The sequence below is a fragment of the Martes martes genome (genome assembly GCF_963455335.1).
Source record: "Martes martes genome assembly, chromosome: 7".
NCBI lineage: Eukaryota > Metazoa > Chordata > Mammalia > Carnivora > Mustelidae > Martes > Martes martes.
In genome coordinates this window covers 52,192,040-52,210,917 of record NC_137894.1, presented here as the reverse complement: position 1 = coordinate 52,210,917, position 18,878 = coordinate 52,192,040, and the positions used below count along the sequence as shown (strand labels likewise).

At 37.5% G+C, this 18,878-nt stretch overlaps 2 protein-coding genes across 2 annotated transcripts in view; one reads left to right on the top strand and one right to left on the bottom strand.

Annotated features, from left to right (window-relative positions):
* The window catches only part of LOC308346819 (olfactory receptor 4F3/4F16/4F29-like), a gene marked incomplete at both ends in the record, with an annotated part of 298,432 nt that overhangs the window by 94,677 nt on the left and 184,877 nt on the right, over positions 1 to 18,878 (top strand). The window lies entirely within an intron of this gene.
* On the bottom strand, positions 727 to 1,668 carry LOC308346035 (olfactory receptor 4F6-like; the record flags this gene model as incomplete). Its single annotated transcript, XM_080808660.1, has 1 exon — positions 727 to 1,668. One exon carries the CDS (start codon positions 1,666 to 1,668, stop codon positions 727 to 729), a length of 942 nt encoding a protein of 313 aa, XP_080664786.1.

Sequence of the window (18,878 nt, the reverse complement as noted above, 5' to 3'; positions counted from 1 at the left end):
ACTGTTCGAATCTAAACAAATATAGTATCCTTAAAATAACTAACAAAGAGTTGATTTTCTTCTTATTCTAAGTTAAACTAAAATAAAATAGAAATTAAAAAAAATAGAGTACTGGGGCGCCTGGGTGGCTTAGCCGGTTAAAGCGACCAATGGATTTCAGTTCAAGTCATGATCTCAGGGTCCTGGGATCAAGCCCAGTGTTGGGTTCCCCATTTAGTGGGGAGTCTGCTTGTCTCCCTCTTCCTCTCTCTGCCTCTCCCCATACCACTGTTCATGCACCCAATCTCTCTTTCTAAAATAAATAAATCTTTAAAAAATAGACCATTGATTTTGATTTACCCAAATGCACCTTATCTATTGAAATCATAAGTTTACTCTGAGTTATATTTATCAATTCTTTGAGGTTTGTCTTCATAATTGAGAAATATAATTAGCAAGTCACAGAAAATGTCACCCTGAAAACAGCATTCAAATATTAAGTTTACTTCTGAAAATCAGCTCAGTTTTCTATTCTCATCTCTCCTCATGATGGAAGTAGGTGAAGTCAATTTATTCTCTGTGGTTAACAAAATAAAGTCACGTCTAACTAAATAATCAATTTCTACAGGGGGACCTTTGCTAAAATGTCACCCCCTTAAAGAATTCTTACCATTGCAGTGATAACAGTCACATAACTTGCTGTGTTCTTGGTGAGCCTGAAGCGTATTGTATGTGGATCTGCTCCATTCATTGTGAGATCCCACTAGGACCCACAATCCGTTTGCCCAGTCTTCTCATGGCCACTCTCATGTCTTTGTTTCTTAATGTATAGATGGCAGGATTCAAGAGGGGGGTGATAGCAAAGTCAACAATGAAAAAGTATTTATCCAATGACATTGTAGGGAAAGGCCACACGTAGAGAAACATGCATGGTGTAAAAACCAAAATCACTACAGTGATATGAGCTGACAGTGTGACAAATGCTTTGGACAAGTCCCCTGAAGAACGTTTCCAGACAGTCACCAAAATGAAGATATAGGATATAATTAAAGAGAAGAAGGTAGCCATGGATATAAACCCACTGTTAGCAATGATTACAAACTCTAGCTTGTAAGTGTCTACACAAGCAAGTTTCATGACCCGAGGAAAATCACAGTAAAAACTATCTACTTCATTAGGGCCACAGAAGGGCAAGTTTATGACAAAAACAAATTGAGACACGGCATGGATTATCCCCACTATCCAGGCAGTCACTACAAAGGAAACACACATTTTGGGGCTCATGATGGTCAGATAGTGGAGAGGCTTACAGATTGCAGTGTACCGGTCATATGCCATGGCTATGAGCACCACCATTTCACCTCCACCCACGAAATGAATAAAAAATATCTGTATCATGCATTTTGGAAAGGTAATGATGTTGCAGTTAGTGAAAAGATTAGAGATCATTTTGGGGACTGTGGTAGATGATAGACCTATATCAAGAAGAGAGAGGTTGGCCAATAGGAAGTACATGGGGGTGTGTAAATGAGAGTCGGTAATTACCATGAACACAATGAAGAGGTTTCCCAAGATAATTCCCATGTAGAATACAGAGAAGAACCAAAAGAGGAAGAGATGCATCTCCCATGAATTTGAAAGTCCAATCAATACAAATTCAGACACCACAGAGTCATTTGTTGTATCCATTGGCTCAACCAGTAGAGAAGATGCTGAAGTATTCTAAAGGTAGAAAATAAGGAAGAATTGAGAAATACAGGAAGTGAACATTGATATGTTGTTTGCCCATCAGTGATTTGTGTAAAATATGTTACAAGTGTCTAATTTTGAAGTTAGAACACCTACAGAGAGGGCAGGCGAAGGGAAGATTAAAAAAATAGAAATGAGATAATAAAAAGTCCAGCTAGTGTGACAGGGAAAGAAATCATATGAGAATAAGTAAGGCAGGTAAAGTGGAGGAATTAGGAACAAAGAGTAACATCTTCCTGGTAGAGTTTCTTTACCATGTTTATTTGCAATTTTGGGCTTCTTCAGTCTTCTCCATATATGTTTGAGAAAAAGTTTTCTGTGTCTTAAATAGTTAGTTATGATTTGATGTTCAAACTCTTAATCATATTTGTGCACATGTATATACCATAGCAGCATGTACTGTGTGATTATTCTTTTACTTTTCACTGCAAAATTTCAGGCATTAATCACTCATGGAATAGTGAATAGTGACCAGCCAATGAATTTAAGAGTGTTGACTCTAAGAGGAATCATAACTTAAAATGAATAGTCTTAGTTCTCTGATAGTTTCCAGTATTGTCACTGCAACTAGTGACTTGGAGAATTAAGATGTACCTTAAATTGGTGAAATTCTAAACCCCAGAGTGTCAGCAGACTTAGAAAAAGGGCTTCTCCTTACTTTGCTAGGATTGAGAGAGCATTTGTGTTTTTGATAGATCTGTTCTAGGCAATTCAAACACAAAACTCAGAGATAATGGTGTCATCACTGAAACAAAATTTAATCATGATACACTAAAAGCATGTAAAAAATACAGGACTCCAGAGAGTCATGAAAGATAAAGGTCATGCAATCATGTCTTCCAGTATTTGAAGCTGAGCTTAGCTAAAATGCTATTTGAGAGTGAGTAAAATTGCTGCAACTTTTTCAAGGGGAATATATGTTATGACTGTGAATAGGCAGAAAGGTGAAGATGTGTATATATAATCTATCATTATTTAAAGTGAAAAATTAAATGTACAATTAAAAGATACAATTAGATATGAAAAGATTCAGAAAGGGGAATTTGATAAGATTAGTACCAAAATGAGTTTGGCCATTATAAATCATGCAAATTTAGAGTTGTTGAGATGTCCACTAAATTATTAAGTAACAAAAATTGTTTACAAATGACTATGTATTATGTGATGTGCTCTTTATTATTATACACTACAAAAATATGCAAGTATATACATCAACATTGCAAGATCACTTTGGATAATGACATTTTAGGTAATTTTAATAATAAAAACTCTGATCATCAGTTTTTTGTAGTTTTCTACATTGTCCATGTTTTTTTTTTAAGATTTATTTATTTATTTTAGAGAGTGAGAGAGAGATCATGAGTGAGCAAGGGGCAGAGGGAGAGCTTGAGAATCTCAAGCAGACTCCCTGCTGAGCACAGAGACCTGGTCATGTGTTTGAAATAAAAATTATGAAAAGGAGGAAACTGACCTATAAATACAGAGAAGAGACTGGTAGTTGCCAAGGGGAAGGTGTTGGGGTTATGGGCAAAATAGGGTAAAGAGGAGTGGGAGATGAAGGCTTCCTATTATGGAATGAATAAGTCACTTGGATAAAAGTTACAGCACAAGGAATATAGTCAGTGATATTGTAATAGCATTGTGTATTGATAGGTGTTAGCTACACTTGTAGTGAGCATAATCAATAATAATCATGAAAAGGAAATGAAAGCAACAAGAGAAATAGGGGCAAGAAAAGGAAAAAGAATTCTGTGAAATATGATTGAAGTACGCATATATGTGATACAAGGTAATTATTAATTATTACCATTATTATTATTTTGGTACTAGTTTTTTACTTTTACTACTTCTGGTTAAACCAACATCTTTCAGCCAATAAATGACAATTCCTGGGTATGCTACAAAGAAAGCCTTCATGCTTCACACCTAATTTCAACCAGAAGTGTACCTGCTTCCTTGTTTAGAGAACATTAAAATATATGAAAGAGATTTGGGTCAAGGAATATAAAATATTGGTAACTGGATGGCATTTTACAGAATGAGGGTGTGTTTGTTATTTTTTTTCTTAAGATTTTATTTATTTTTTTGACAGACAGAGATCACAAGTAGGCAGAGAGACAGGCAGAGCGAGAGAGAGAGAGAGATAGGAAGAAGCAGGCTTTCCACTGAGCAGAGAGCCCAATGTGGGGCTCGATCCTAGGACCCTGAGATCATGACCTGAGCCAAAGGCAGAGGCTTTAACCCACTGAGCCACCCAGGTGCCCCTGTGTTTGTTATTTGTAATAGGCAAGTCCTACACCAAGAACAGGAAATGTGTAATACAATACATTCTTTACCTTGCCAACAGAAATTTCTTGTTCCTAATATTTCCTTATATTTTCGGGTAAGACTGAAGAAATATGTCTGAAGAGAAAAGCTAGAAATTTGTAGTGAAAACAGACTTACCAGTAACTCTGCATACTACTTTGTTTTGATTACCCTGCTTAAAGAGGATCCCATCTTTCTTTTTTTTTCCTCTTCTTTTTTCTTTTCTTTTTCCCTTTCCTTTTCTCTTTTTTCTAATTTAAGCATAGTTGACATACAATGCAACAACAGTTTCAGGTGTACAGCTTAGTGATTTGACAAGTTTAAACATCATGCTTTGTTCAGGACAAGTATAGCTACCATCTGAAGAGGACGCCATCTTTTGTTCAAGACTTACAAGAAATTACCTCTAACATTTAGTTAGTTTATCCTGAAATACTGTGTTCATGATTAGCGTATAAGTGAAGAGTGAATTCAAACCAGTTAAAAATTTTTAGTTCTTTCTTTCTCTGATTGACTTATTTCACTTAGCATAATACCCTCTAGTTCCATCCACGTCACAGCAAAGATTTCGGTTTTTTGATGGCTGCATAGTTTTACATTGTATATATATACCACATCTTCTTTATCCATTCATCTGTTTATGGGCATCTAGGCTCTTTCCATAGTTTGGCTATTGTGGACATACCTTTCTTAGAGGTATGAAGACCTCTTAGACATCTTTCTTTTTTTGTTTTCTTTTTTCTTTTTTTTTAAAGATTTATTTATTTATTTGACAGACAGAGATCACAAGTAGGCAGAGAGGCAGGCAGAGAGAGGAGGAGGAAGCAGGCTCCCCGCTGAGTGGAGAGTCTGATGCGGGGCTTGATCTCAGGATCCTGAGATCATGACCAGAGATGAAGGCAGAGGCTTTAACCTACTGAGCCACCTAGGCTCCCCAGACCTCTTTCTTAGAGGTATTGGAGAATCAGAAATTCTCTGAAAGCAGAGTCCCCTAAGAGTTGGTTACTCTCCTTACTGGATATTTTGGCTTTAACATTCAGAACATGGGAAGGAGATTTTTCAGGTAGGCTATGCAGAAAATCAGATAGAACTTAGGTCTTTTGACTTTAGTGATTAAACATTCCCTCTCCTCTAAGGGGCCAAGATCAATAATTAAAACCATCCTAAAACTGAAAACGTAGGAGGCAAAGTGGTTCAAAAGTCATTTTGCCAGTGTTCTGTCACTGATGTACCATACTCATGAATTTTTCTCTTAATCTCTACTCTTAACCATCTTAGCTTGCTTCTTACAGAGGTTCTTTTCACAACCGATGGACACCAGTTCTACTAAGTCATATTCATTCTTATGATTCTCAAATTCTTGACCCATTCATTGGTTAACATCATTGGATGATTTATCAAATGTGTCAAATGGAGGGAACTGACTCACCCCAGCTTTCCCTGCATGAAGGCAGAAAATAATTTCCATTGCTGTAATCTGTTGGGAGCATGGGTGGAAATGGAGTGGGCAAGACATATTTGGTACCCACAGCGAGAAATGTGAAATATCACCTAAGAGGATGAAGCAAGTGGTGAGAGATGCAAGATCCTTGAGATACCATACCACCAAAGAGACATCATAAATATCAGTCATTTCAGAATATTCCTTCTTCAGCCATAATTTTGTGATTCAAATAGAACAGTGTTCAATGGACTGGAATAAGTAGATACAGGAAGAAAGTATGCAAGTGGGAAAAAGGGAAAGAAAGTGGAATGGAAGTATAAGAAGAGAGAGATTGTTGTGGTATCGCTGAACATTAGGAATATTTGTCTGACCTACCTTTTCCGTTCTTAGGTATGTAGCCGCATTTGTAGAAACTCAATACTTTTGATTTCTGCTGTGTAGTATAATCACCTCTCAGACAAAATATATGTTTCTTTCCAGTAAGAATGCAGTTAATTAGTACAGGAGGTGTTAGTGACCTACTGATGTTTCTGAGATTTCTAATTATCAGCCTTATATTGGTTTCTCCTGGGAACCAGGGCCATGAGAGTTATGTTAATTGGCTCAAGAGAAAAATATAAGAGTTACTTAGTGATGGGAAGTAAGAGAAGATGCATGATGTTAGAGTATCTCCTGCATATTTTACAAGTTAATATTCTGGATGTGTGGGTGATAACTCATTTAAGACAGACTATGTGGAAACATGATCTTAGATTTACCAATTTGGGAAGACTGAGAAGTCTCGACATTTGTTGCAGATGCCCTCATTATGAAGTGGGAGAGAGTGAGCCCTATGTATGGATATTTCTTTCCAGAACAAGCAAGAGTATTTATGCAAGTGGAACAATCCCATAAGCATACTAAATTGTTGGACAAATGAAAAGCTAAAAATATACTATTCCAAATTAAGTGTTGGCAAATTATGGCCCACGGGCCAAATTTGCACCACTGCCTCTTTCTTAAATTTATTGGAACACAGGCACAGCCATTTGTTGATGTATTGTTTATGGCTTCTTTGTGCTACCAGAAGCAGAGTTGGCCCACATATGGCCCACAAAGTCTTTGGCTTGTTCCGTAAGAAGTTTGATGATCCTATCCTAGATTAAGCTGTTAGGTTTGGCCAGCAAACCCTGAGGTGGTAAATAAGATTACTCCAGACACCTTAGGAAAAAAGTGAGGAAGTGGAGACCAGATGCTCTAGTACTAGTGGTGAAAGGTCCTGAACCAAGCACTGCCTCCACTTTTATTGTGAACATTAGTGACATTAAGGGAGTAAGAAAAACAAAAAGGAGTGCAAAGCTTTAATAATCAGGACAGTGACACATGGAGTGTCATGTGATTAGAACAAGATGTGCTTGTGATGTGCGTGTAGGCAGGGAGTATGTGGAGCACATGACCTTCAAAGATAAATGTTCCTTCTAAGCATTTACTCCCTGGATGAGTGTATTGAGCTGCCACAAGGATCCAGCTGTTTTCAGCCCAGAAACTTCAAAGGAGATCCAATTTGCCGGACACTCCTTCTTTGCTTTTGAATTAGTCTCACCCAGGGAGGCATATGTTTATTAAATCTTATCTAGTCAGGTGTTATAAATTCCCACATTAAGCAAGTTAGGCAGAAGAAGAGGGTATAGTAGAAGGATCATCCACAGTGATCTTCATCGCTTCCTATATAATCGGGGGTAAAGATGCAGATGAAGGTTGAGAAGTAAGTTTGTGGGAGTTCTATACAACATTCCCCAGACACATTGCACTCAGGACTGACTACATACTTGTAGGGCTGAACACAAAGTGAATATGTAGGGTTTTTTCTTAACAAAATTTTTAAACCTAGACACCAGTCTTTCCCATCCCTTCCAAAAAATTAGAGAAGGGAATACTCCCAGACACACTCTACAAGGACAGCATAATTCTGATACCAAAACCAAGTAAAGGTACCACTAGAAAAGTACAGGCCAATATCTCCGATGTATTTAGAGGCGAAAATTCTGAGCTAAACACTAGCAAACCAAATTCAGCAACATTAAAATGATTATTCATGGGATGCCTGGGTGTCTCAGTTGATTGAGTGTCCAACTCTTGGTTCCAGCTCAAGTAATGATTTGAGGGTCATGAAATTGAGTTCCAAGTCAGGCTCCCCACTGAGTGGGGAGTCTCTATGAGATTCTCTCCCTTTCCCTCTGCATCTCCCCCACTCACATGCATTCTTTCTAAGATAAAATAAAGAAATCTTTAAAAAAATAAAAAAAGGATCAATCACCATGATCAAGTTGGATTTATCCCTGGGATATAAAAGGATAACTCAACATATGCAAGTTGATCAATGTAATAAATTACATTAATAGAATGAAAGAAAAGAATCATATAATTATCTCAAGAGATCATGAATGAGTACCTGACAAAGTAAACATTGTTTATGACCTTGCATGTTAGTCACAGTCCACACTTAGATACAAATAATGATGTTGTGATGTAATGGGTTATTTGAGAATCTATGAGATCTCAACCTCCCTTGAAGGTTCAGCTCAGATTATTACATTTTAAAATTAGAAAGAGATGATGAGTTAAATAAGGCTTAAATGCGGGAGACTTTCTCTGTTTTATTATATCAAAAAGATACACCCTCCTCTGCACTCACTCTGACTTAAAGATCCCCTTTAGAATTCAGTTATACTAACAAAGAAGTAGGATGAGAATGGGAGAGTGGAGTGCAGAATAACTGCTCAGTTCAGCTCATTCATGTCTTTAAGAAATAATCTAGCTCTTACCCCAGAGAAGCTGGGCAATGTGCTAAGTGCTGGGGTAAATCAGTTGTACTTGATTCCTATCAAGAAAGAATTCAGTCCATGTTTTATTTTCTGTTTCCTCCCCACCCTCTGCTCCCTGCCTATTTGTCAGGCACCATTTGACAAAGAGCAGTTCTCAGTGAGAGAACAGTCAGAGAAAAGGATAAGGAACCCAAGTCCAGTGGCCTGGTGAAACTGGCACTTTTCAACAGTTGCAGTCCTCCCACCCTGTTACTCATCTCTGCCACTCCCTGTTTTCTTCTGGACCCACACGTTGGCATTAAAGGACACAACTTGTACTCGTTAGCTCATTCTTATGTAGTCTTCTAAAAAGCATGGTACTGAAACTAGACCTCTATCTTATATAACCCACAAAAATTAACTTTGAACGAATTTAAGTCTTAAATGTAATACCTGAGACCATGAGAGTCATAGAAGAAAACTTGGGAAAAAAGCTTCTGGATATGGTCTTGGTAATGATTTTTTGGAAATCACACTTAAAGTATAAGCAACAAAGTCAAAAACAAACATGTAGGACTATATCAAACTGTACTTCACTTCTGCACAATACATCACTTGTGCATAGTTAAAGAAACCATGAACAAAGTGTAAAAACAAGTTATGGAATGGGAAAAAGTGCTCTCAAACCATATATCTGATAAGAGTAACCTCTCAAAGAGTAACCGTTCAAAAGCCAAAAAAAAAAAAAAATCCAGTAAAAAACGGACAAGGGAATTGTGTAGGCATTTTTCCAAAGATACATAAATGGCCAACAAGTACTGAAAAATACTCATTGCTGGTCATTGTAGAAATGCAGATTAAAACCACAATGTGATATCACCACATGCCTGTTAAAATGGGTATAATAATAATAAAAAAAACAACAACAAGAAGTAAGAAATGCTGGTATGAATGTGGAGAAAAGGGAACCCTTGTGCATTGTTAGTAGGATTACAAATTGGTAACTCCACTATGGAAAACAGTATAAGAACTCCTCAAAAAATCAAAAATAGAACTATCATATGATCCAGCAGTTCCACATATAGGAATATATTCAAAGGAAATAAAAACTAACTTGAAGAGATATCTGTACCCCTTCATTCATAGCAGCATTAGTTACAGTATCCAAGACAAAAAGCAACCTAAGTGTCCATTGAAGAGTGAATAAAGAGTAATGATTATATATCATGGACTATTATCCAATCATAAAAATCAATGGAACTCTACCATTTGTGACAATAAGGATGGACCCTGAAGGCATTATGCTAAGGGAAGTTAGTCAGAGAGACAAATACTGTATGATCTTGTTTATATGTGGAACCTAAAACAAAAAACAAAAAACACAGAATCTCAGAAAAAGATATAATTTGTGGTTATCAGAAGAGGGGGGAGAGGGAATTTGAAGAAAGTGGTTAAAATGTACAAACTTACGGTTACAAAATAAATAGTACGAATGTAATCTACAACACGTGACTGTTAACACTGCTGTGTGATGTACAGGAAAGTTAAGAGAGTAAATCTTAAGAGTTCTTATCATGAGGAGAATTGTTTTTTCTTTTTATTATGTCTGTATGAGATGATGGATGTTTACTAAGTCTACCGATAATCATTTTACAATATATGTAATCAGGCCATCATGTTATACACCTTAAACATCTTCAGTGATGTCTATTTCTCTATAAATCTGGAAAAATGCTCTTACAGGGCCCCCTTATCTGCAGGAGGTACATCCAAAAGCTCCTGCAGCTGGAAACTGCAGATAGTGCCAAATCCTATATATGCTGTATGTTTTTCTGTGCATACATATCTATGATAAAGTTCAATTTATCAATTTGGCACAGTAAGAGAATAACAACAATAACTACTAATAGAACAGTTTTTAAAATATATTGTAATGAAAATTGTGTGAATGTGTTCTCTTTCCTTCAAAGTATTTGTTGGTACCCTACTCACCCTTATTGTTCTTGTGATGATTAGACCATTAAATGGCTACGTTATGAGATGAAGTGGGTGAATGATGTATATAGGCAATGTGACATCTTTAGGTTACTAGTAACATTCTGATGAGTCATCAGAAGAGTACCATCTGTTTCGAGATCACAACAGTTGTCCACAGGAACTGAAATCACAGAAAGCTCAACTGTGAATAAAAGAGGATTTCTGTGGGGTGCCTGGGTGGCTCAGTGGGTTAAAGCCTCTGCTTTCAGCTCAGTTCATGATCCCTGGGTCCTGGGATCAAGCCCCACATTGGGCTCTCTGCTCAGCAGGGAGCCTGCATCCCTTCCTCTCTTTCTGCCTGCTTCTCTGCCTACTTGTGATCTCTGTCTGTCAAATAAATAAAATTTAAAAATCTTTTAAAAAAGAGGATTTCTGTATTTTTGTTGATCTTTTCTATTCTTTTTCTGGTGTCTAGTTCATTATTTCTGTTCTGATCTTTTTAATTTCTTTCCTTCTGCTAAGTTTGGGCTTAGGTTGTTCTTTTTCTGGTTCTCTGGGGGTTATAAATTGGGGTGTTTACTTGAGATCTTTCTTTTTTTCTTAATGGAAACATTTATCACTATAAATTTTCTCCTGATGACTACTTTCGCAGCACCCCATAGGTTTTGTTATATTGTATTTCCATGTTCATTTGCTTAGAAATAGTTTTTGATTTTTCCATTTGTTTCTTCTTTGACTCATTGATCAGTGTGATAATGTTTAAATGCCACATATTTGTAATTTCTTCAGGTTTCTTCCTGGTATTGATTTCTAGTCCAGATCATTATTGTTAGAAAAGATATTTGGTATGATTTTAATCTTTTAAAGTTTTTTGCACTTGTTCTGTGACCTAACATATGATCTATCCTGGAAAATCTTCTATGTGCCCTTGAGAATTTGTGTTCTGTTGCTCTGATTAATGTTCTGTATATATCTGTTAGATGTATTTGGTCTAAAATATTGTTCATGTTCAGTGTTTCCTTACTGATATTGTCTTATCTATCCATTGTTGAAAGTGGGGTCTTTAATTTTACTATTGTTTTTGTATTGTCTACTTCTCCCTTCATATCTGTTAGTGTTTGAATCTAGCTGTTCTGATGTTCTGTGCATATCTATATGATCATTGCAGCCTCTTGTTAAGTAGCTCCCTTTATCATTACATCGTGACCGTTTTTGTCTCTTGTTTGGGCTTGAAGTTTATTTTATCTTATATAGATACAGCTACTCCTGCTCTGTTTTGGTTTCCATTTGCATGGAGTATCTTTTTCCATACGTTTACTTTGACACTACATATGTCCTTACGTGAGACTAGTCTCATGTACACGCGTTTTCTTTTAGTCATTCTGCCACTTACATCTTTTGATTGGAGAATTCAATATCCGATATCTGTTTTGCAAATACTTTTCTCTCAGTCTTCTCATTCTGTTGGTATAATCTCTTGTGATGCAGAGTTTTTAATTTTATGAAGTCCAGCTCACCAATTATTTCTTGATTGTGTCTTCGATGTTGTATCTAAAAGGACATCACTGCCATTTTGCAAACTATACCAATATCAAATCATTATGTTGCACACTTGTAACTAATGTTATGTATCAGTTATACCTCAAAAAGAAAATAGAAAGGCTTCATCATATCCAAGGGCATCCAGGTTTTCTCTTATGTTATCTTCTAGAAGTTTTATGTATTTTTTCATTTTAAATTTGGGTCTCTTATCCTCTTTGCATTAATTTTTTGAAGGATATAAGATCTGTGTCTAGATTCTTTTTTCTCTTTTTTTCATGTGCACATTCAGGTGTTTTAGCACTATTTGTTGAAGAGATTATCTTTGCTGCATTGTATTATCTTGTTACTTTGTAAAAGATCAGGTGAGTATATTTATGGGGGTCTATTCTAAGTTCTGTATTCTGTTCCACTGATTTATTTTTTTTTATATGTATATGCCAATTCCACACTCTCTTAATTACTGTAGCTTCATGATAAGTTTTGATGTCAGGTAACATCAGTCCTTGAACTGTGTTCTTCAATATTGTGTTGGCTATAGGGGCCCTTTGCCTCCCCATGTAAACATTAGAATCAGTTTGTAAATACCTATAAAATAAATTGGTGGGATTTCTTCTCTCTGAGAAACTTATTTGAACTTTCCTTTTGAGGCAGGTCTCCTGGCAAAATTCTCTCATTTTTTATTTCTCTCAGGAAGTCTCTCTTTCTTCTTGACATTTGTAGAATAGTTTTGCAGGGTACAGAATTCTAGGTCTATATATAAAATATCTATATATTTTAGTACTCTAAATATTCTACCCTATTCTCTTCTTGCTTGCATGATGCCTGAGAAAAAGTTGGATGTAATTTATTGTTTCTTTGTCTTTTTAAATAGGTAAGGTGATGTTTTTCTCTGAGTTCTTCTAGAATTTTTTCTTTATCTTTGATTTTCTTTCATTCACAAATGATATACGTGGCTGTGTTTTCAGGGGACATTTATCCAGCTTCGGTTTTATGGATCTATGGTTTGGTGCCTAACTTTAAGCTGGGGGAAATTCTCAAACATTATTGTTTCCCAGATAGAACAAGATGGCAGGGAAGTAGGAGGCGCCGTTTCAACCTGTACCCTAAAGTGAGTTGATTGCCTACCAAAGAACTCCGATCACCCATGAAATCAGCCTGAGATCAGAATTATATACATCTGGATCTCTACGGGGGCAGAAGACGCTAGTGGGCAGGTAAAGTGGAGTGGGAACATCGGACTGATATCAGAAGATAAACAAAAGGGGGAGGGAGCCACCAGAGGTGACCCACTGAAAAGTAATACCTCAATACAAGAGTGCCCTGCATCTAGGGACCAGCATTAACTTGGAGTCTGGTTGAAAGCACTCAAAAAGAGCAAAGGATCATGGGGGGAAATTGTGGGAATTGGGGCAGTTAGGGACAGGGGCTTAAGTCCCCGGACCCAGGACAGCCACCCCGGGTGCTGAGCCAGAGAGAGTTTGGCAGAGAAACCAGGTCTTGGTCCTTGAGCCGCTAGCGCACCTGAGAATGTGTGGGGTCCAGCTCCCATGAGGGGCTGGGAGCCTTGCCAGCCAGCAGAAGCACAGCCTTTTTCCAGTCCCCACGTGAGTGCCATGCCAGGCTATCAGAGTCTGAGTCGCACCCTGTGCCCTCCCCTGAGAGAGGTGTGCACAGGTGCCAGCCCGGCGCTCTCAGACCTGGAAAGACCAAGCACTCCCAGCCCAGGCCAGTGGGAAAATTTCAGTGTGCGATAGCTGCTTGGAACCTCTCTGGCAGTCTGGAGCTGCCCAGACAGCCGCCGCTGTTGTGGTTTTGGGTACAAGCAGGAGTTCCTGTGTCTGCAGGGACCGGGACTTAGAACTTGCTCTGCCAGTGGCCAAGGGGGAACTTATGTGTTCTGCAGCTCCCAGAGGGGAACAGACTGAGGCTTCTCTCTGAGAGGGAGGTCTGGGTGCAGTTTGCTTTCCTCTAAACCTCCAAAAACAATCAAAAGCTGTCAAGGCTAGAGAAAAAAAAAAAAGAAGAAGAACAAACAAACATAAAAACCTAAAGAGAACAAAGCCTGAAAAACTGGTTTCCTCAGAGCCTACCCCCTTGAGGGGGGCAGGGGGACTTAACTCAGGGAACATTGCCTGAAAACCCACATGGCAGGCCCCTCCCCCAGAAAGCCAAAAAGGAAAAAAAAAAGAAAAAAAAAAGAAAAAAAAAGATGACAAGAGAACAACCACCACTATTTCTTAGATACAACTTTTATTTTTAATTCGTTCCCACTATTCTGGTTCATTTTTTTTATATAGATAATTTTTTAACCTATTTACCATCACAGTGAGATGTCCAGTACATCAAATTCCATAATAACCTTTTAATCTGAACTTTTTGATACATATACCTGTGTTTTTCTTTTGCTTTTCTATTTTTTAATTTTTTTTTAAATTTTAGTTTAGTTTAATTTATTCTTTTTAAATTTTTATTTTTTAACATGCATATAGAGTTAAACTTCAAGGTAATCCCCTTTCCCCAATCAATGCTACCCCTATAGGTAAACTAATTTTTAATCCCCCTTTATCTTAGGAAAGTTGAGTCCTTTAACAAAGATATCAAGATACATCCAGGAAGAATCAAAATAACCTTCCTCACCCACACTGAGAATTTATAACCACTCTTCCATCTTTTTCTTCCGCCAGTGTTTCTGTTTATTTTTGTTTGTCCTGATAGTATATAAATCTTATACTTGGGGTTCTTTTTGACGAGGTTCTTTTTTTTTTTTTGCTTTTATATATATATATTTTTTTTTCTCTTGTCATATACTTTTATCAGTCTTTTTGTTTCTCTGTTTTTGTTTGTATATGTCAGAAATCTTACCTTGGGGCCCATTTGGGCAGAACCTTCTCTTTTATCTTTCTTTTTTTTCCTGTCTCTCTCTCTCTTTTTTCCTTTTATTTTCTTTTTTCTCTCCTTCTTTTTTCTTTCATTTGGGTGGGGACTCCTGATTGCTTAGAAGCGTTTCAGGGTGCACCTTGACAGCACCACAGTTGATACATCCAGCTACATCCGTTCAGCCATCTCTCACCAAAATGACTAGGAAGAGGAATGCCCAACAGAAGAAAAATTCAGAGGATGGGCCTTCTGCAACAGAGCTAATGGCTATTGACATAGACAATATGTCAGAAAGGGAATTCAGGCTAACAATTATGCAGGCAATAGCTAAGTTGGAGAAAGCCATAGATGGCCAATCAGAATTGATTAGGGCAGAATTGAAAGCCACCAGGGATGATGTTCACAATGTTAGGACAGAACTGAAAGCTGCCAGGGATGACGTTCACAATGCTCTCAGTGAGTTACAATCTAATCTAAATTCTCTAAAAGCTAGGGTAACTGAGACAGAAGATAGAATTAGTGATCTGGAGGACAAACAGATAGAAAGAAAGGACCAGGAGGAAGCCTGGAACAAACAGCTTGGAAGCCACGAAAACAGAATCAGGGAAACAAATGATGCCACGAAATGTTCCAATATCAGAATTATTGGAGTCCCTGAAGGGGAGGAGAAAGAAAGAAGTCTAGAAGATATAGTGGAAAAAGTTCTCCATGAAAATTTTCCCAATCTCACAAATGGAACCAGTGTTCATGTACTAGAGGCAGAACAGTCTCCCCCCAAGATTATAGATTCTCAAAAGTCCTCAAGACACCTAATAGTAAGAATGAAGAATTATAATTGTAGGCAGGCCCTCTTGGAAGGCAGCTAGGACAAAGAAGCTCCTCATGTACAGAGGAAAATCCATCAGAATAATGTCAGACCTGTCCACAGAGACCTGGCAAGCCAGAAAGGGCTGGCAAGAGATATTCAGGGTACTAAAAGAGAAGAACATGCAGCCAAGAATACTTTATCAGCAAGACTGATATTCAAAATAGATGGAGAGATAAAGAGTTTCCAAGACCGGCAAGGCTTAAAAGAGTATGCGACCACCAAGCCAACACTACAGGAAATATTAAGGGGGCTTCTATAAAAGAGGAAAAATCCTAAGAATATCATTGAACAGAAATATGGAGACAATCTACAGAAAGAAAGACTTCAAAGGTAACATGATAAAACATATCAATAAAAACATATCTATCAATAATCACTCTCATTGTGAATGGCCTAAATGTGCCCATAAAATGACACAGCGTTGCAGATTGGATAAAACGACAGGACCCATCCATATGTTGTCTACAAGAGACCCATTTTGAACCTAAGGATACACCCAGCCTGAAAGTGAAGGGATGGAGAAGCATCTTTCATGCCAACGGGCCTCAAAAGAAGGCCAGGGTAGTGATTCTCATATCAGATAAATTAGATTTTAAACTAAAGACTGTAGTAAGAGACACAGAAGGGCACTACATAATTCTTAAAGGGACTATCCACCAAGATGATCTAACAATTGTAAATATCTATGCCCCCAATATGGGAGCAGCCAATTACATAAGAAAACTATTAAGATAAAGAGTCATATTGATATGAATACATTAATAGTAGGAGATCTTAACATGCCTCCCTCAGTAATAGATAAATTATCCAAGCAGAAAATCAATAAAGAAACAAGAGCATTGAATGACACACTGGACCAGATGGGCCTAATAGATATATACAGAACATTCCTCCCTAAAACAACAGAATATTCATTCTTCTCAAGTGCACATGGAGCCTTCTCCAGAATAGACCACATACTGGGTCACAAATCAGGACTCAACCGATACCAAAAGACTGAAATTATTCCCTGCATATTCTCAGATCACAATGCTTTGAAACTGGAGCTCAATCACAAGTAAAAGTTTGGAAGGAACTCAAACACCTGGAAGCTAAAGACCACCTTGCTTAAGAATGCTTGGATCAACCAGGAAATCAAAGAAGAACTTAATTCATGGAAACTAATGAGAATGAAGACACTTTGGTCCAAAACCTATGGGATACAGCAAAGGCGGTCCTAAGGGGGAAATACATAGGCATCCAAGCCTCACTCAAAAGAATTGAAAAATCCAGAATACACCAGCTCTCTCTACACCTTAAAGAACTGGAGAATCAACAACAAATTAACCCAACTCCACACGTAAGAAGGGAAATAATCAAGATTAGAGCAGAGATCAATGAGATAGAAACCAAAGATACAGTAGAACGCATCAATGAAACTAGAAGCTGGTTTTTTGAAAGAATCAGTAAGAGCGATAAACCATTGGCCAAACTAATCCAAAAGAAAAGAGAGAAAGACCAAATTGATAAAATTATGAATGAAAAGGGAGAGATCACAACTAACACCAAGGAAGTAGAAATAATCATCAGAAGTTATTATCAACAGTTATATGCCAGTAAGGTAAGCAACCTAGATGAAATGGATGCATTCCTGGAAAACTATAAACTCCCAAAATTGAACCAGAAAGAAATTGACAATCTGAATAGACTGATATCTAGTAACGAGATTGAAGCAGTGATCAAAAACCTCCCAAAAAACAAGAGCCCAAGACCTGACAGACTCCCTGGGGAATTCTACCAAACTTTCAAAGAAGAAATAACACCTATTCTCCTGAAGCTGTTTCAAAAAATTGAAGCAGAAGGAAAACTTCCAGACTCTTTATGAAGCCAGCATTATCCTCATCCCAAAACCAGAAAAAGATCCTACCAAAAAGGAGAATTTCAGACCAATATCACTGATGAATATGGATGCTAAGATTCTCAACAAGATCCTAGCAAACAGGATCCAACAGCACATTAAAAAGATTATCCACCATGATGAAGTGGGATTCATCCCTGGGTTACAAGGATGGTTCAACATTCGCAAATCAATCAAGGTGATAGAACAAATCAATAAGAGAAGAGAGAAGAACCACATGGTCCTCTCAGTTGATGTAGAAAAAGCATTTGACAAAATCCAGCATCCGTTCTGTTTTAAACGCTTCAAAGTATAGAGATAGAGGGAACATTCCTGAACTTCATCAAATCTATCTATGAAAGACCCACAGTAAATATCATCCTCAATGGGAAAAAGCTTGCAGCCTTCCCGTTGAGATCAGGAACATGACAAGGATGCCCACTCTCACCACTCTTGTTCAACATAGTATTAGAAGTCCTAGCAACAGCAATCAGACAACAAAGAGAAATAAAAGGTATCCAAATAGGCAATGAAGAATTCAAACTCTCTCTCTTCACAGATGACATGATTCTTTATATGGAAAACCAAAATTGTCCACCCCCAAGCTACTAGAACTCATACAGCAATTCAGTAACATGGCAGGATACAAATTCAATGTCCAGAAATCAGTGGCTTTCTTATACACTAACAATGAAAATACAGAAAGGGAAATTAGAGAATCGATGCCATTTACTATAGCACCAAGAACCGTAAGATACCTCGGAATAAACCTAACCAAAGAGGTAGAGGATCTGTACTCAAGGAACTGCAGAACACTCATGAAAGAAATTGAAGAAGACACAAAAATATGGAAGACCATTCCATGCTCTTGGATCGGAAGAATAAACATTGTTAAAATGCCCATAATGCCTAGAGAAATCTATACTTTTAATGCCATTCTGATGAAACTTCCACCGGTATTTTTCAAAGAGCTGGAGCAAATAATCCTAAAATTTGTATGGAATCAGAAGAGATTCCAAATCGCTAAGGAAATGTTGAAAAACAAAAATAAAACTGGTGGCATCACGTTATCTGATTTCAAGCTTTACTACATAGCTGTGATCACCAAGACAGCATGGTGCTGGCATAAAAACAGACACATAGACCAGTGGAACAGAGTAGAGAGCCCAGATATGGACCCTCATCTCTATGGTCAAATAATCTTCGACAAAGCAGGAAAAAATATCCAGTGGAATAAAGACAGTCTCTTCAATAAATGGTGCTGGGAAAACTGGACAGCTATATGTAGAAGAATGAAACTCAATCATTCTCTTACACCGCACACAAAGATAAACTCAAAATGGATAAAAGACCTCAACATGAGACAGGAATCCACCAGAATCCTAGAGGAAAACACAGGCAGTAACCTCTTCGATATCAGCCGCAGCAACTTCTTTCAAGATATGTCTCCAAAGGCAAAGGAAACAAAAGCAAAAA